At 42.0% G+C, this 20,116-nt stretch overlaps 2 protein-coding genes across 5 annotated transcripts in view; one reads left to right on the forward strand and one right to left on the reverse strand.

Annotated features, from left to right (window-relative positions):
* Positions 1-20,116, reverse strand: part of LOC132406494 (uncharacterized) — a 148,108-nt gene that overhangs the window by 76,598 nt on the left and 51,394 nt on the right. The window lies entirely within an intron of this gene.
* LOC132406490 (interleukin-6 receptor subunit beta-like) overlaps positions 1-20,116 on the forward strand; it is a 62,769-nt gene that overhangs the window by 4,483 nt on the left and 38,170 nt on the right. For 2 of the 3 annotated variants that reach the window (XM_059992237.1, XM_059992238.1), the window contains exons 2-4: positions 9,863-9,941; positions 12,191-12,302; positions 15,013-15,155. In XM_059992237.1, the coding sequence (XP_059848220.1) occupies positions 9,863-9,941; positions 12,191-12,302; positions 15,013-15,155 (334 nt within the window). Of the gene's footprint in view, positions 1-9,862; positions 9,942-12,190; positions 12,303-15,012; positions 15,156-20,116 lie in introns of those variants that run through there. The other variant, XM_059992239.1, reaches the window with a different exon arrangement.

Below are 20,116 nucleotides of genomic sequence, written 5' to 3' on the forward strand. Positions count from 1 at the left end.
AATTTCAAAAAGGCACTAAATGCATGCTTGTTTAATATATTGAATGACACAACGAGAGATAGGAAATCAAATTATGAAGAGACCTAAAGAGACTAGAAGTGGATATGGATAGGTTAAGTGACTGGGCAAAGACTAGCAATCACTTGTCTTGTGTTTCAAGGAACACTGTGTGCAGTTTTCAAAGTTCAGAGTTAAACTACAGTCTGCCCTCCTTATCCGCGAGGGATTGGTTCCAGGACCCCTCGCAGATATCAAAATTCGCGGATGCTCAAGTCCCTTATTCAACCTGTCTCAATGCAGTGGACCTTAGGACCCACCGGTGGAGATCTGAATCCGCAGCGTTTCTGTTCATGAAAATAATCACGATAACGATTGAAAATAAAGTGGAAATAATAAAGCGATAGAAAAGAGGTGAAACGCCATTGGTCATTTGAAAAGCGTTAGGCTACGTCGGTCAACAATCGGAACAATTTTAAAGGATAAAGCGAGAAAGGCTGTGCCCCGATGAAAGTTACAATTATTACTAAGCAATGCAGTGGTTTAATTATTGGGTTTTGGGATTTTGATCCTCCACATCAACCCGGCACGGTGGAGAGTGCACTCCATAGCGATCTGTCACCAGATCGAACTCGGGAACTTCCCAAGCCCGGCGCTGAAACATACGTTCTTAAGTGTTTTATATGCATAGAAAGGTAAAATATATACTATATATGAATGCAAACATTTGACTGACGCTAAATAATACCGAATGTACCTGTTCCAACTTACTTAGTAAGATAACTTGCGATTTTTTTCCGATCCCGATCCACGATAATCCACGCACATCCTCCTGTATACTTTGAATCATCTCCAGATTACTTATAATACCTAATACAATGTGAGTGTTATGTAAAATAGTTGTTATACTGCATTGTTTTGGGAATAATTACAAAAAAAAAGGTCTGTACGTGCTTGAACAACAAGTGCTGGAAGAGCACTTACAGGTTTTCGCGATTTGCGGTTGGTTGAATTCACGCATGTGGAATCCGCGGATAAAGAGGGCCGACTGTATTATAAAAGTATATATATGTCACCATATACAACCCTGAGATTCATTTTATTGAGAGCGTACTCAGTAAATCCATAATAGAATAACAAATGAAAGACTGCACCAACTTAGATGTTCAACCAGTGTGAAAAAGACAACAAACTGTGCAAATACGAAAAAGAAAGAAATGAAAATAATAAATTGATTTGGAATATGAGATACTGTGATCATATTACTGTGATTTAAATGTAATGTAATTCTTATTACTTGTATCCTTAAGAACTTTGTAATTATATCCATGCAATTTATATATTAATGAAGATAATGAAAGAGAAAAATAATAAATAAATCAGCAATAAATATAGAGAACATGAGATGCAGAGTCCTTGAAAATGAATCCATAAGTTGTGGGAACATTTCAATAATGGGGCAAGTGAAGTTATCCCCTTTGGTTCAAGAGCCTGATGATTGAGGGCTCATAGAGGGATCAGGTGGAGAGAGTGAGCAGTTTCAAATTCCTGGGTGTCAAGATCTCTGAGGATCTGACTTGGTCCCAACATATCGATGTAGTGATAATGAAGGCAAGAGAGTGGCTATACTTTATTAGGAATTTGAAGAGATTTAGCATATCAACAAATACACTCAAAAACTTCTATAGATGTACCGTGGAGAGCATTCTGACAGGCTGCATCACTGTCTGGTATGGGGGGGGGGGGGGTCTACTACGCAGGACTAAAAGAAGCTGCAGAAGGTTGTAAATCTAGTCAGCTCCATCTTGTGTACTAGCCTACAAAGTACCCAGGACATCTTCAAGGAGCAGTGTCTCAGAAAGGCAGTGTCCATTATTAAGGACCTTCAGCACCTCGGGTATGCCCTTTTCTCACTATTACCATCAGGTAGGAGGTACAGAAGCCTGAAGGCACACACTCAACAATTCAGGAACAGCTTCTTCCCCTCTGTCATCCGATTCCTAAATGGGCATTGAACTCTTGGACACTACCTCACTTATTTTAGTATACAGTATTTCTGTTTTTTAATCTATTTAATATATGTATTGTAATTGATTTACTTATTTATAATTATTTTATTTTATTTTAATATTATGTATTGCATTGAACTGCTGCTGCTAAGTTAAAAAATTTCACGTCACATGCCAGTGATAATACACCTGATTCTAATAACTGCTCCTGAATCTGGTAGTGTGAGTCCTGAGGCTCCAGTACCTTCTTCCTGAAGGCAGCAGTGAGAAGAGAGTACAGTACTGTATGTCCTGGATGCTGGGGGTCCCTGATGATGGATGCTGCTTTCCTGCAACAATGTTTCATGTAGATGTTCTCAATTGTGAGGTGGCCTGGGCCATATCCGCTGGTTTTTTGTAGGATTTTTTGTACAACAACATTCCTGTGATGCAGCCAGTCATTACACTCTCCACTACACACCTATAGAAGTTTGTCAGTTTTAGACAGCATGTTGAATCTTCACAAACTTCTGTGCATTCTTTGCAATTGTACTTACATACTGGGCCCAGGATGAGTCCTCCAAAATAATAACCAACGAATTTAAAATTGCTTATCCTCTCCAACTCTGATGAGGACTGGCTCACGGACCTCTGGTTTCCTTTTCCTAAAGTAAATAATCAGCTCCTTGATCTTGCTGATATTGAGTAAGTGGTGGTTATTATGACACCACTCAGCTAGAATTTCAATCTCCCTCCTGATTCATCACTATCTCTGATTTGGCCTATGACAGTGCTGTCATCAGCAAACTAAAAATGTAGGATTGAAGTTGTGCTTAGCCACACAATCACAAGTATAAAACAAGTAGAATAGGGAGCTAAGCACACAGTCTTCTGGTGCACAGTGCTGATGGAGACTGTGGAGGAAATATTGCTGCCAATCCAAACTGACTAGGGTCCACAAGTGAGAAAATCGAAGATCCAATTGCACAAAGAAGTATTGAGGTCAAAGTCTTGAAGCTTATTGATTAATTTTGAGGGAATGATGGTACTGAATGCTGAGCTGTGGTTGATAAAAAGCATCCTATTTTTGGGCAAGGCATGAAAAAAGTGATAGGACTATGGTGGATGGTACTGAGATGGGGCGTTGATTTTGAGAATAGACTGGAGAAGCTATGTCCGTTCCCCTGTAATGGAGGAGGTTAAGTGGGAATATGATTGAGGATAATAAAATTATGTGGGGTATACATAACTACAGGAAACCTTTCCCTGCTTCAGAGGTAGACAAGAGGGCATAGATTTACGACAGGGGGAAGAGAGAGAGAGAGAAAAATCCTTTTTTCCCTGAGAGAGGTTGAAGCAGGGTCACTGGCAGCATTTAGGAAATCTCCAGAAGAGCATTTGAATTGCTTAGGCATTGAAGGGTATGTAACTATTGTTGGGTGATGGGATTTGTGCAGCATGGTGACCACTGGGAAGCAAACATGTAGTAGGCTAAATGGCCTTTATGGCTAAATGGCCTTTTTTTTATGCTGTACATCTCTAAGATTTGGGAATTTCACTGTCTTGGATCGCAAGACTCTGCAGCGGATAGTGAGGTCAGCTGAGAAGATCATCAGGGTCTCTCTTCCCGCTATTACAGACATTTACACCACACACTGCACCAGCAAAACTAACAGCATTGTGAAGACCCCATACACCCCTCACACAAACTCTTCTCCCTCCTGCCATCTGGCAAAAGGTACTGAAGCATTTGGGCTCTCACAATCAGACTGTGCAACAGTTTCTTCCTCCAAGCCATCAGACTCCTCAATACTCAGAGTCTAGACTGACATCTACATCATATAACATAACAACCACAGCACGGAAACAGGCCACCTTGGCCCTTCTAGTCTGCGCTGAACTCTTACTCTCTCCTAGTCCCACCTACCTGCACTCAGCCCATAACCATCCAATCCTTTCCTGTCCATATACCTATCCAATTTTTTTTTTATAAATGACAAAATCGAACCTGCCTCTACCACTTCTACTGGAACCTCATTCCATACAGCTACCACTCTCTGAGTAAAGAAGCTCTCCCTAGTGTTACCCCTAAACTTTTGCCCCCTAACTCTCAACTCATGTCCTCTTGTTTGAATCTCTTCTACTCTCAATGGAAAAAGCCTATCCACGTCAACTCAAACTATCCCCCTCAATTTTAAATACCTCTATCAAGTCCCCCCTCAACCTTCTACACTCCAAAGAATAAAGACCTAACTTGTTCAACCTTTCTCTGTAACTTAGGAGTTGAAACCCAGGTAACATTCTAGTAAATCTCCTCTGTACTCTCTCTATTTTGTTGACATCTTTCCTATAATTTGGTGACCAGAACTGTACACAATACTCCAAATTTGGCCTCACCAATGCCTTGTACAATTTTAACATTACATCTCAACTCCTATACTCAATGCCTGATTTGTAAAGGCCAGCATACCAAAAGCTTTCTTCACCACCCTATCTACATGAGATTCCACCTTCAGGGAACTATGTACCATTATTCCTAGATCACTCTGTTCTACTGCATTCCTCAATGCCCTACCATTTACCATGTATGTCCTATTTTGATTAATCCTACCAAAATGTAGCACCTCACACTTATCAGCATTAAACTCCATCTGCCATCTTTCAGCCCACTCTACTAACTGGCCTAAATCTCTCTGCAAGCTTTGAAAACCTACTTCATTATCTACAACGCCACCTATCTTAGTATCATCTGCATACTTACTAATCCAATTTACCACCCCATCATCCAGATCATTAATGTATATGACAAACAACATTGGATCCAGTACAGATCCCTGAGGCACACCACTAGTCACTGGCCTCCAACCTGACAAACAATTATCCACCACTATTCTCTGGCATCTCCCATCCAGCCACTGTTGAATCCACTTTACTACTTCATTATTAATACCTAACAATTGAAACTTCCTAACTAACCTTCCATGTGGAACCTTGTCAAAGGCTCCACATAATTTATTATTATATTGTAATTTGTCCTCTACTGTGCCTTTTGTCTTGTTTAATAATTATTGTACTGCCCTGCACTGTTTTGTGCACTTTATGTAGTCTCGTGCAGGTCTGTAGTCTAGTGCAGTTTTTATGTTGTTTTATGTACTCTAGTCTAGCCTTGTGCTGTCTCACAGAGTCTAAAGTAGTTTTGTGTTGTTTCATGCAGCACCAGGGTCCTGGAGGAATGTTGTTTCATTTTTACTGTGTACTGTATCAGCAGTCTATGGTTGAAGTGACAATAAACTTGACTTGATCCAATGTTAAAGACAGGAAAGAACACTATTAGAACAAAAAGAGTCTGTTCTGTTCAAAGTGATTAATGTGGTCATAGTATTACTGACTCCAGTGCTTAGAGTTGTGCCTTCTGTAGATACTACCAGTGGTGGGGAGGGATGTGCTCATGATGTATTTGGCAAAGTCCACTACTCTCTGCAAGTTCTCATGCTCCTGGACCATGATGCAACCGGTTGGGACACTTTCTACAATACATCTGTAGAAGTTTGTTAGAGTGTTTGGTGACAAGCTGAACCTCTTAATGCGTTTAGAAAAACTTAAAGACACTGGTGTACGTTTCATGTGATTGCCTCTATGTACAGGGCCCAGACAGGTCATCTAATATGTTAACACCCAGGAATTTAAGGCTGCTGACTCTTTCCACCACTAATCCCCCATAATTGCTAGGGAACTGAATATGAAAGAGGAATGCTTTAGTTATTTATTTGATACTAATACAAACAGTCAAGATTTACAAAGCTGAAACCCAGCAAGAATGGGTTGTGGTATGAAGAAAGGCAGGTCAGCTGAGGCTATTGTACGCAAGTACTTAATGAAATGTACAAATTCTTGAGGGAGGATCTAGAACTAGGGTCCACTGTTTAAAAATAAGACAGGCACGAGGCAATTTTTTTTTCTCTCAGTTGCTCATTGATGCTGCCTTCTTCAAAGGCCGGTGGAAACACTTTAGATTTTCCCAAGCAGAGGTAGATTCTCAATAAGCCAGAGCATGAATGATTACTGCTTGTGGGTAGGATTGTGCAATTAGAGTTATCATTCTATTAAGTGAATAAAAAAAACTGCTGTGCAGGTTGACTCTGTGGTTAAGAAGGCATATGATGTATTGGTCTTCATTAATTGTGGAACTGAATTTAGGAGTTGAGAGGTAATGTTGCAGCTATATAGGACCCTGGTCAGACCCCACTTGGAGAACTGTGCTCAGTTCTGGTCACCTCACTACAGGAAGGATGTGGAAGCCATAGAAAGTGTGCAGAGGAGATTTAGAAGGATGTTGCCTGGATTGGGGAGCATGCCTTATGAAAACAGGTTGAGTGAACTCGGCCTTTTCTCCTTGGAGCGATGAAGGATGAGAGGTGACCTGATAGAGGTGTATAAGATGATGAGAGGCATTGATCGTGTGGATAGTCGGAGGCTTTTTCTCAGGGCTGAAATGGTTGCCACAAGAGGACACAGGTTTAAGGTGCTGTGGAGTAGGCACAGAGGAGATGTCAGGGGTAAGTTTTTTTTACTCAGAGAGTGGTGAGTGCGTGGAATGGGCTGCCGGTAATGGTGGTGGAGGCGGATACGATAGGGTCTTTTAAGAGACTTTTGGATAGGTACATGGAGCTTAGAAAAATAGAGGGCTATAGGTAAGACTCGTAATTTCTGAGGTAGGGACACGTTCAGCACAACTTTGTGGGCTGAAGGGCCTGTATTGTGCTTTAGGTTTTCTATTTTTCTATGTAATTAGACTTAAGCACACTATAAAACTGTGCAGTAGCAACATTTTTTGGATCAAGTAAAATTAAATGACTTTATCTTTAAGAACTTAGAGTGGAGTGAAAAGCAAATGGGGGAGATGGTGAGAGGTGGGGAGGAAAAGCCAATGAGGAGAGAGGGGTATTGATTGGCCGGAGACCTTACAGTGTATCAATTTTATTCCACACAGTTAGTCAAAGCAGGCAAATTTAACAGAAAATAGGTTCTTAAATTTTCCCTCTCCACAGAATCATGAGTTGGACTTAAGGTTTGTTACCAGCTGTTCTGAGTGTTAGCAATTCACGTTTAGGTTACACAAGGAAGACTGCTGAGTTGAAAATCTGGAGCATCACACAAAAATAAGATGCTGGAGGTTTATGTGAGTCTGGCCTTTCACTTCCACCTGAGTTAAAAATGGGCGGGAGGAATCAGAGGTGGTGTGGTCAGCAGCCCCTCTGTCTTTAGGGGTGGGAGATGGGTAAATTCCACAACTGTCCACCCTCAGATAATGATTCAGTCATTAGGGATGTTAGGGATGAGATTACGGAGTACCTGGGGGCACATAACAAGATAGGCCAAAGCCAGCATGGTTTCCTGAAAGGAAAATCCTGCCTGACTAGCCTGCTGCAATTTTTTGAGGAAATTACAAGCAGGGTAGACAACGGAGATGCAGTTGATGTGGTGTACTTGGATTTTCAGAAGGCCTTTGACAAGGTGCTACACATGAGGCTGCTTAACAAGATAAGAGCCCATGGAATTACTGGGGAGTTACTAGCATGGGTGGAGCATTGGCAGATCGGCAGAAAACAGAGAGTGGGAATAAAGTGATCCTATTATGGCTGTCTGTCGGTTACCAGTGGAGTTCCACAGGGGTCGGTGTTGGGACTGCTGCTTTTTACGATGTATATCAATGATTTGGACTATGGGATTAATGGATTTGCAGCTAAATTTGCCGATGATACAAATATAGGTGGGGGAACAGGTAGTGTTGAGGAAACAGAGAGCCTGCAGAAAGACTTAGATAGTTTAGGGGAATGGGTAGAGAAGTGGCAAATAAAATACAATGTAAAGTGTATGGTCATGCACTTTGGTGGAAGAAATAAACAAGCAGACTATTATTTACATGCGGAGAGAATTCAAAATGCAGAGACACAAGAGACTTGGGTGTCACTGTGTAGGATACCCTAAAGGTTAACCTGCAGGTTGAGTGGATGCTACAGAGGGCAAATGCAATGTTGGCATTCATTTTTAGAGGTACAGAATATAAGAGCAGGGATGTGATGTTAAGGCTCTGTAAGACACTCGTGAGACCACACTTGGAGTATCGTGTGCAGTTTTGGGCTCATTAGTTTATAAAGGATATGCTGACATTGGAGAGGGTTCAGAGAAGATTCACGAGAATGATTCCAGGAATGAAAGGGTTACCATATGAGGAATGTCTGGCAGTTCTTGGGCTGTATTCCGTGGAGTTCAGGAGAATGACGGGGGATCTCATAGAAACATTCTGAATGTTAAAAGGCCCGAACAGATTAGATATGGAAAGGTTATTTCCTATGGTACGGGCATCTAGGACGAGAGGGCACGACTTCAGGATTGAAGGACGCCCATTTAGAACAGAGATGTGGAGAAATTAGTTAGTCAGAGGGTGGTAAATCTGTGGAATTTGTTGCCATAAGCGGCTGTGGAGGCCAAGTCATTGGGTGCGATTAAGGCAGAGATGGATAGGTTCTTGATTAGCCAGGGCATCAAAGGGTATGGGGTGAAAGCAGGGGAGTGGGGATGACTGGAAGAATTGGATCAGCCCATGATTGAATGGCAGAGCAGACTCAATGGGCCAAATGGCCTACTTCTGCTCCTATATCTTATGGTCTAATCAGTGTCTCAAAATGTTCCAGAATAGGGTGCATACATTGGCTTCGGGCTGGTTACTTTGACTAATGTCAGTTAATGCATTACCTGGAGGGATGAGGGATCAGTGAAGGGTGCAGTGAAAGACTCATTCTGATGTGTAACTTGAGCTCAGACAGATCATTTGTCTGTTGGTTAAATCGTTTGTAGAAATTTCCTGTCAGCAGCTGCTGTGGGTATCCTCAAAATAATAAAATCATATTACATGTTTGGCCCATCTTACCTACAATATATAATCTCTTCTGAAGAGCTTGTCACTTAGTGCCACTCCCCCGCGTTCTCTCCCACCCTGGCACATTTTTCCTTTTACATTGTTCTCCAGTTTTCCTTTGAAAGTTACTGAAAGAGGTAAAGACAGTGTGGAAATTCTAAATACAATCTTTTATTGGGCGAGAGGGTGGTACCAGGGGCTAGAGGACTGATTATAAGCATTATGTCCTTGAATAATATTAGAAACAGGATCAGGTTCATATTGGTCAGCCAACAAACTAGTAATATAACCTATTCTTTGTGGTCAGTAAGCAAGTGAGCGGTGCAGGGGGATGGGTGCAAGTTAAGTATTTGTTGACTGGCCACAGCTGAAGTCTTGTCCTCCTGGAAGTGGGTGACCAGTGCAATAGCAACTCTTACTGACAGAAGGGAAGCAGTAAAGGACTCAGTAATCACTGATTCCACGTGGAACTGTACACCTCTTGTGGCTTGAAAGAGAGCTGCAACTCATACAACGGGATGTCAGTTTAAAGAACACAGGTGCAACACTTCCAGCCAATTCATTATCAGTTCTCTAGCATTTTGTCTCCCTCTCCTAAACGTAATGATATTTTCTGGAGTATATTTCATGCCCGAATCTCATTTTGTTAACGTGTAATTCTGACCAGTGAGTTTGAACTTGCAATATCTAATTCAACCACACTCTGTCTCCACCTACTGTCAGCACCATTCATATGCACTAGTTGTTAGTGTTCAGGATCAGCAAGCTCTTTCTTTAAGCCAGAATTTCTGAACTGGAACTAACTATCATGGCCCACACCAGGGATATGACTCACGTTCTCAGGAACATGGGTAAGTGTATACTAACGGCCCGACGATTACCAAAACCCTGAGAGTACGTGTCACTACTTTTGCAGTGGTCTGTGTAATGCTAGTTTTAATTTTTTTCCACTCAACAGGTGATGCGTAGCACCATAAGAATAGTTTGTGAGCTGCTATTGATTATAGCAGTACTGAAACAACACAGCAACCCGACAGGTAATAACTGTGATTCTCTGACCTCTAGATCCCTGTTCAAGAACACCAACCCTATGTACTGTTATAAAGTGACTATAGTACTCCTAAGCAACAAGAGTGTTGAATTATGTGAAGGATGGATAGATCTTGACTGGAAGCTGCAAGATGTTGATGTGACATGATTTGGGTCAACACAGGACAGAATTCAACATCAGTGTGAAGTAAGGAACTTGGTGAAAGCAATAACTGGGAGTAACACTGTAAAAGAACTTAATGCTAGATAATGGAAATGGGATTTAAAGGGAATAGCTTCACAGAGCATCCAAAGCAATACTGATAAAGCCGTGAAACCAGTTAATAGAATTCTAATCCGAATCCAAATGTCTTGCAGTATGAAAGAAGAGAGACAATAATAATCCTGTGGGAAGACTTATCTGGGACCAGTTAGTGTGCTGTGTGCAGACAACACACTAAGGCTCTGATATTTCAACAAATTTATTGATATGTCCTCATATTTGAGAAAACATGATACAGATCTGGTGAGGGGCTTAAACTTGTGAAAGGACAATTTTTTTTTAAACAGTGGGGATGTTGATAATAAGGATATATTAAGCTACAGAAAGTATTGATCAGCTGGAATATTAGGACAGAGCCATGGAATTTAATCCTGCTAAGTACAACGTAGGAACTCACATAAAGGTAGTGCATACACAAAGAATGGCAGTGTCCTAAGAAAATATTGAGAAAGAGAGGGGCCTTAGGGTGCAAATCCAGATCCCTGAAGATGGAAATACCAGTAAGTAAGGTTTTAAGGAAATAAACAGGATGTTAACCTTCATTGATCAAGACATTGGAATAAGTGAACAATAGTGAGATCGCATTTGGGGTACTATGTGGAAATTTAGTCATCAAAGAATAAAAAGGATGTGATTGCTCTGGAGAGGGTGCAGAGGAGATTTACCAGGATATTGTTTGTGAGAGAGTGGATAGGATGGGTTTGCTTTCCTTGGAGCACAGAAGGCCAAAGAGGGACCTGAACGAGGTGGACAAAATTATGAAAGGATATATGTAGTAATCATTAACATGACAAAGCTGCAGATGCTGGAAATTCAGAACAAGACACACAAAATGCTGGGGGAACTCAGCACGCCAGGCAGAATCTATGGAAGTAAATAAACAGTCGATGTTTTGGGCTAAGGCCCAGGATTGAGAAAGTAGAGGGAAGATGCCAGAATAAAAGGATGTGGGGAGGGGAAAGAGACTAGCTGGAAGGTGTTTTTGAAGCCAGGTGGGTGGGAAAGATCAAGGGCTGGAGAAGAAAGAGGAGATTGAACAGTGGGAGAAAGGGACCCCGGGGGAATTTGTAATGCACTACCATTGATGGAGATAGAGAATCTCAATTTTTAAAAAGTGTCTACAGAAGTGCTTGAATCAGCAAGGTATAGAAGGTTGTGGTAGATGGGTTGTGTATAGATGGAACATTGATGATCAGTATGAGCATGATGGGCTGCAGGCTTTTTTCTGTGTTGCATGACACTATGTCTCTCTCATGTAGGAGCTTTTACAATGGTGCCACTTCCCTAAACTAATCCCATTTCCTTTGTTTTCTTAACCAGAAGTCAGTTCAACTCTGACTTATATAATTATATTCACAAGATATTATTAATTATGTGATATTTCTGATTCAGGCTGCATTAGTGATTAAAACATTTCTCAATGCCTGTATAATTTTTGATAGGGATACTTCTGAAAGCTCTGATCTCCAGGATCTGCAGTCTCCCTGACCCTCTAATCCCAAGTCCTTGAAGTGGTCAGTATCAATCAGGGCAATGCCTTCTCCATTCAACCTTCTGAAATGCCACAGTCTGCTGTTACATACAATGTCACAGTCACTGTCAGCCATTTATTGCCCAATGAGTCAATTTGATTAGTAAGATTGGTCAGGATGTTTGATTGAGGCTTGAGCCTTGATGAAAGGCGAGATCTAGTATTCCAGGCTAATTGATCCAACCGTCCTTCTGTCCCAAGATAGCAGGGATACCCTTAAGGACATTCAGAACAATAGTCAAGTAGTTTCATTACAAAGATCCAGATAAATGAGTTCAAATCTCACTGCAACATCAAGGGATTTAAATTCCATTCATTAAGCATGTCAGGCAGGAAGCTACGTCAAAATCGTATGTAAAATTAGACTCAAAGAAACTGATGATGACTCCTATCCCACGAAAAAAACTTTACCCTCACTCTTTCCTTGTTACTCGTATCTTAAGGTTTATTCTGCTTCAGACAGCACAAGGACTCAGAGATAAATTGTTCCTGGACCCCAAGTAGCAACACCTTGAACATCAATGAGTACACCTTCTACTTGGAGGAGGAGGACGGGTAAGTTTTGGCTTCGTATCACAACTTAATCTTCCATCAGAATTCTGTCAAATATTACCCCGCCCTTACAATCACCACCATATATTCCAGACTGATTCTCCACCATGGTACTCAGTTTAACAACTCATCCCTGAAGTTGGGGGTTGTGCCTTTAGGGATGAGGACCCATCTACTCTCTCAGGGCAGAGATATCATTGGATCCTTGGGCTAATTCTCAAGAAGATGATTAAAGACAGTTATTGGTCAATAATCTAGAATGAAACTTAGATTCCAGAAATTGAGTTAACACTTCATTAAGGAATGTAGTTACTAGTTAGGGGTGATTCAATTAAAGATTTCCAAGATATTGAGGGCAATTGATCGGAAGATATTATTTTCACCCACTAACAAGTTTATTACTAGGGGGCATACTCTTAACAAACAGATTTCAAAATCAAAAAACAAACAGCCTTTCAAAAGTGAAGGTAGGAATCATAGTTCCCACACCCTGTACTTCCTGTTTCTACCTCCTACCCACACATTTCTGCATACCTCAACACTGTTTTATCCCCTCATATTCAATCCCTTCCCACCTATGTTCATGACACTTCTCATGCTCTGAATTTTTTTCAATGATTTTAAGTTTCCTGGCCCTTATTTTCACCATGGACGTCCAGTCCCTATATACCTCCATCCCCCACCAGGAAGGTCTCAAAGCTCTCCGCTTCTTTTTGGATTCCAGACCTAACCAGTTCCCCTCTACCACCACTCTCCTCCATCTAGCAGAATTAGTCCTTACTCTTAATAATTTCTCCTTTGGCTCCTCCCACTTTCTCCAAACTAAAGGTGCAGCCATGGGTACCTGCATGGGTCCCAGCTATGCCTGCCTTTTTGTCGGCTTTGTGGAACAGTTCATGTTCCAAGCCTACACTGGTATCCGACCCCACTTTTCCTTCGTTACATCGACGGCTGCATTGGTGCTGCTTCCTGCACGCATGCTGAGCATGTTGATTTCATTAACTCTGCTTCCAACTTTCACCCTGCCCTCAAATTTACCTGGTCCATTTCCGACACTTCCCTCTCCTTTCCTGATCTTTCTGTCGCTATCTCTCGAGACAGCTCATCCACTGATGTCTACTATAAGCCTACGGCCTCTCATAGCTACTTGGACTAATCCTCTTCCCACCCTGTCTCTTGCAAAAGTGCCATCCCCTTCTCGCAATTCCTTCATCTCCGCTGCTTCTGCTCTCAGGATGAGGCTTTTCATTCCAGGATGGAGGAGATGTCTTCTTTTTTTAAAGAAAGGGGCTTCCCTTCTTCCACCATCAACTCTGCTCTCAAACGCATCTCTCCCATTTCATGCACATCTGCTCTCACCCCATCCTCCTGCAACCCCACTAAGGATAGGATTCCCCTTGTCCTCACCTTCCACCCCACCAGCCTCCGGGTCCAACATATTATTCTCCATAACTACTGCCACCTCCAATAGGATCCCACTACCAAGCATATCTTGCCCGACCCCCTCTTTTTCTGCTTTCTGCAGGGATCGTTCCCTATGCGACTCCCTTGTCCATTCGTCCCCACCATTCCTTCCCACCGATCTCCCTCCCGGCACTTATCCTTGTAAACGGAACAAGTACTACACCTGCCTTTACACTTTCTGTCTCACCACCATTCAGGGCCCCAGACAGTCCTTCCAGGTGAGGCGACTCTTCACCTGTGAGTCGGCTGGTGAGACTCAACACAAACTGGGAGACCGTTTCATTGAACACCTATGGTCTGTCCCTCAGAGAAAGCAAGATCTCCCAGTGGCCACACATTTTAATTCCACATCCGATTCCCATTCTGATATGTCAATCCATGGCTTCCTCTACTGTCAAGATGAAGCCACACTCAGGTTGGAGAAACAACACCTTATATTCCGTCTGGGTAGCCTCCAACCTGATGACATGAACATTGATTTCTCTAACTTCTGTTAATGCCCCTCTTCACCCCATCCCTTATTTATCTATCTATATATCTATTTATTTATTATTCAAATCTCTTACTATCTCTTCTTTCAGTTAGTTTTGATGAAGGGTCTTGGCCCAAAATGTCGACAGTCCACCTGCATTTTTTGTATGTTGTAGGAAACAATTTTTTTATTATTTATGAAATACAGTGCAGAGAAGGCCCTTCAGCCCTTTGTGCCACACTGCCCAGTAACCTCCAATTTAATCCTAGCTTAATCATGCAACAATTTACAATGACCAATTAACCTACTAACTAGGTATGCCTTTGAACTGTGGGAGGAAACCAAAGCATCCAGAAGAAACCCATGTGGTCACAGGGAGGACATGCAAATTCCTTACAGGCAGCAGGAATTGAACCCGGGTCACTGGTACTGTAAAGCATTGTGCTAATCACTACATTACCATGCTGCCCCAATTCTGAAAGCATAGGATAGGGTAGATGGCTTAGAACTTGCCCCCACTGCCAAAAAAGGTTGTGTAAGGTTCTTTGTAACTTGTGACCAATGATCAAGGCCCAGGGATCTGTGCACAGTGACCATTAACAAATCAAAGAGCCAGTACCTGTAATTAAGGACCAGGGACCAGTGACCAAGGATCACTGATATGAACGAGGACCTGTAACAGTGATGCAACCAGGGACCTAGATCTGCATTGTTAATGTCAAAGTAAATGCAAGGGAGCAAGACTGATTGATGAGTTTCTCTTTTTTTTCTCTTCAGTAAAAAGCTATTTACTGTGAACACCCACTTAACTTCGGTGATCTTGAAAAGGAAGGACCTCTCTGCAGGGAAAAGCTACACTGCCTGGGTGGAGGCCAATAATGCACGGTTATCATCTTCCGAATTCACCATTGAAGATATAGGTGTGTGATATTCTGAGGGTCAACATTTTCATAAGATACCATGGTTGTTTTTTTTGTGAAATGGAATGATAGGGCATCAGTAACATGTAAATTTGTATGACAACCCTGTGAGGGAATGTGGCCCAACGTGAGTGCAAATGAGTGAGGGAATTACACAGCATAGGACTTTGGTAGCTGAAGGCATAGATGTGAAAGGTGCAGAGATTGGAATCAGAATCAGGTTTAATATTACTGGCATATGTCCTGAAATTGTTTTTTTATTGGCAGCAGTACAATGCAATACTGTACTTAATTAAAAAAACTACAAATTACAATTAAAAATTATATAAAAAATAAATTAAATGTAATGCAAGAAACAGGGGAAAATAGTCAAATAGTGTACATGGGTTCATTGTTTATTCAGAAATCTCTTGGCAGAGGTGATGAAGCTGTTCCTAAAACACTGAGTATGCATCTTCGTGCTCCTGTACCACCTCCTTCATGATAGCAATGGGAAGAAGGCATGTCATGGGTGACGGGGTCCTTAATGATGGATGCCACCTTTATGAGGCATTACCTTTTAAAGGTATCCTCACTGCTGGGGAGGCTAGTGCCCTTGATGGTGCCTGGCTGTGTTTCCAGCTTTATACAGCTTTTACCAATCCTGTACAGTGGCCCCTTCATACCAGTGATACAAACATTTAGAATGCTCCCCGCAATACATCAGTAGAAATTTACTAGAGTCTTTGGTGACATACAAAATCTCCTCAAACTCCTAATGAAATATAGCAGTCATGTCTTCTCTGTAATTACATCAATATTTTGGTCTCAGGATAGATCTCCAGAGATGTTGACAGGAACTTGAAACTGCTAATCCTTTCCACCGCTGGGTCCTTGATAGGACTGGTGTGTGCTTCTTCAATTTCCCCTTCCTGAAGTCCACAAGCAATTCCTTGGTTTTAATGGCAATGAGTGCAAGGTTGTTGTTGCAAAGGCACTCAACCAGCTGGTTTATCTCACTTTTGTACGCCTCCTCATCACCATCTAAAATTCAGGGATAATTAAATTCACTGATGCTCAAGAGGCCACTGTGGAAAGAAAAAAAAGTGGGATGCAAGTTCAGAGGAAGTAACAATAGGAAGTGTTGTCCCAGGGGGCTTGAATAGAAGTTTTAAGGAAACCTTATTTAATTGATAGCTGGTATAATTCAAAGAATACAGAATGACGGACTAACAGGATTTAACACAAGTAAAAACACATGTAACAGGAATTGGGTTAAGCTGACGTCTAAACAAAATGTAAAATGGGGAAGTTGAATGGCTGGGAATGATCAAGTCTAAAGATAATAAAGGCAAACGAACAGATGTGGCCAATAGCTCAACCCAGTTTTACATTCCACACATTGGCTTATCCAGAACAGTCACCAAGTTTGCGGATGACACGAAGCTGGGCAGCAGTGTTAGCTGTGAGGAGGATGCTAAGAGGAGGCAGGGTGACTTGGATATGATAGGTGAGTGGGCAAATTCATAGCAGATGCAATTTAATGTGGATAAATGTGAGGTTATCCACTTTGGTTGCAAGAACAGGAAAACAGATTATTATCTGAATGGTGGCGGATTAGGAAAAGGGGAGGTGCAACGAGACCTGGGTATCATTGCACACCAGTCATTGAAGGTGGGCATGCAGGTACAGCAGGCGGTGAAAAAGGCAAATGGTATGTTGGAATTCATAGCAAAAGGATTTGAGTACAGGAGCAGGGAGGTTCTACTGCAGTTGTACAAGGCCTTGGTGAGACCGCACCTAGAGTATTGTGTGCAGTTTTGGTCCCCTAATCTGAGGAAAGACACTCTTGCCATAGAGGAAGTACGAAGAAGGTTCACCAGATTAATTCCTGGGATGGCAGGACTTTCATATGAAGAAAGACTGGATCGACTAGGCTTATACTCACTGGAATTTAGAAGATTGAGAGGGGGATCTTATTGAAACATATAAAATTCTAAAGGGATTGGACAGGCTAGATGCAGGAAGATTGTTTTCGATGCTGGGGAAGTCCAGAACGAGGGGTCACTGTTTAAGGATAAAGGGGAAGTCTTTTAGGACCGAGATGAGGAAAAACTTCTTCACACAGAGAGTGGTGAATCTGTGGAATTCTCTGCCACAGGAAACAGTTGAGGCCAGTTCATTGACTATATTTAAGAGGAAGTTAGATATGGCACCTTGTGGTTAAAGGGATCAGGGGTATGGAGAGAAAGCAGGTACAGGGTTCTGAGTTGGATGATCAGCCATGATCATACTGAATGGTGGTGCAGGCTTGAAGGGCCGAATGGACCTACTCCTGCACCTATTTTCTATGCTTCTATGTCACGAAAGACAAACGTACCAGTTCAGGAATGGAGTTTATGATATTGACCATTGATGTTAAGCTGGCTAATTTATGGACTCTGACTTTGATTGGGTTATGCTTCTAAAGACAGCGCCTTGCACTGGGATACAGTTCCATTGACTTTTGATATTGCAGTGTTCACCGAGCTAGGCAATTAGCTTGCAGACGTTTCATCACCAGTCGACTTGACATCCTGTGTTTGCAGTTGATGGTGTTTCTCTCTGACAGTGCCCTTGTTTATATAGCCCCACGTTCACTTGCCTCGGTTTTGATTAGCTACTCCTTCAGTTGACCTTTGAATTCTATTGGTTTGCATTTATTTGTTTCATAGGGGTTTGCAGATGGTGTCTATTTCTGTGTTTCCTTACCGAGTTATCAGAAGAGAACTATGCTTAAATTCTCGAGCTTGCTTCATGTTTGTCTGTGCCAGAACTTCTGCAGTGTCCCAGTTAAAGTAATGTGCTTCTTGGTCTTCTTGTAGCTGGATTATAATTTTAACAGGTTGTTGTGATGGAAATAACTGGTTCTTTGAGTCTCAACAGTAGAGGCCTGGACACACACAGTTTTAATAATAAGGAATTTATTTACAAGGGGAAGTCGGGTCAACACAAGCAACTACAATACACAGAATACGGTGTGGGGACAGGGTACAGTTACACATACAAAGAACAAGGGAAAAGCACTACAACAGCTATCCCCCTTGACCTTGGATAGCTGCGGCTCCCTTACCAGGACAAACGATAGACCTTCCCAAACATAAATCAATGCACTTACCTTCAATGAGGTGGTCTGTAAGAGAGACCAAGCCAGGCACATGTCTCACTTTTTATAGCCTGGGGCTGGGTGAGATAATCCAATTAAGGTGACCAATAATTTAGGTGTGCATTGATTAGTTGGGAGGGACCAAATGTTGATTGGCATGTGGTGTGTCCTCTGACCAGCCAGGTGGCAGTGCATCTGTCACATGGCCGGTATCTCTGGATACACAGGTACTGACTTGTACTCGGTACAGTTCCATGGTCAACATCACCAGAGCACAAATTCACAGACACTAAGCATCTGCTCAGTGGCTGTCTACACTTCTCACTGCCTCGGTAAAGTAGCCAACATAATCAAGGATCTCATCCCCACCCCTAACATTTTCTCTTCTCACCCTATCCCATGGGGTAGGGATACTAAAGCCTGGAAGCGCATACATCAGGTTCAAGAACAGCTTCTATCCTGATATTATAATACTATTGAATGATCCCCTAGTACAGGGGTCAGCAACCTTTACCACTGAAAGAGCCACTTGGACCCGTTTCCCACAGAAAAGAAAACACTGGGAGCCGCAAAACCCGTTTGACATTTAAAATGAAATAACACTGCATACAACGTTTTTTTTTTGCCTTTATGCTATGTATAAACAAACTATAATGTGTTGCATTTATGAAATTGATGAACTCCTGCAGAGAAAACGAAATTACATTTCTGCATGCAACAAAAACATTTTGAACTCCGAAAAAAAGACGTTGGGTTGAAGGTTACTTTTAAGTAAAATACTCAACGTCTATTTGAGTTCTTCTTGTATTTATGAAAAACGCTGAACTTAAATTTTCCGCCAGCAGCAAACCAAAAATAACGTCAGCCAGCTGTCAACCTGAAAAATAAAAGGACTATTTCACTGAACAATGAAAAAATATGAATATTCCTAAAATAATAGGCAATTAAAATATGTATCATACTTGGTTAATGGGATTTCTGCTCCTGGACCTCAGCGCACAGCATCTGCACATCAGGGCTGTATGACGTCACTTTCATCTTTACACAGGATCGCAAGCTGTCATCTGTGAGGCATGCACGATGTTTGTTTTTAATAAAGTTCATGTTGGAGAACACCTGCTCACATACATATGTGGATCCAAAGATCGACAGGACTCCAAGCGCATACTTTTTAATGTTTACATAAATGTCAGGGATAGCATTCCATGTTTCGAACACAAGTTTGTCCGGTTTAGGGAGGTTTTCAATATCACTCCATTTGTGATTCTGAGCAAGAACGGCCTTCTGACGGGCAACATCTTCAAGGTCTGCTGTCAAGCGTCTAAACTTGGACACCCATATGTCTTTGTCGGCTATTTCGGCCAGTTCCATCTCAAGATCAGGTTTACTCACACCTGCCAATGCAGTTGTATTCAGTAGAGATGAATCGATGCTTGGGGGAGTGACCGGGAAGGATAATGTGTTTTTTTCCTCTCTGAACTCACAGAAGCGTTTCCCAAACGATGTTTGCATTGCGATGATTGCAGAATGTAAATACTCCGAACTTATCATGTCGTGACCTTGTTTGAACTCTCTCAAATTGGGGAAGTGAGACAAAGTGCCTTTCTGTCAATCTCTGGCAAGCACTGTCAACTTGCGCTCGAATGCCAAAACTCCTCCAACATGTGTAGGGCTGTACGTCCTTTCCCCTGAAGAGCTGTGTTCAGCGTGTTCAGGTGCGCTGTCGTGTCTACCATGAAGTGTAGCTTTTCCAGCCCTTTGCTGCCCAGGAAAGTTTTCACTTCTTCCAGACACGCGACAAAGCGTTTCAGCACCTCCCCTCTGGACAGCCACCGGA

This window comes from Hypanus sabinus, chromosome 16 (assembly GCF_030144855.1).
Source record: "Hypanus sabinus isolate sHypSab1 chromosome 16, sHypSab1.hap1, whole genome shotgun sequence".
In the NCBI taxonomy this organism is placed as follows: Eukaryota; Metazoa; Chordata; class Chondrichthyes; order Myliobatiformes; family Dasyatidae; genus Hypanus; species Hypanus sabinus.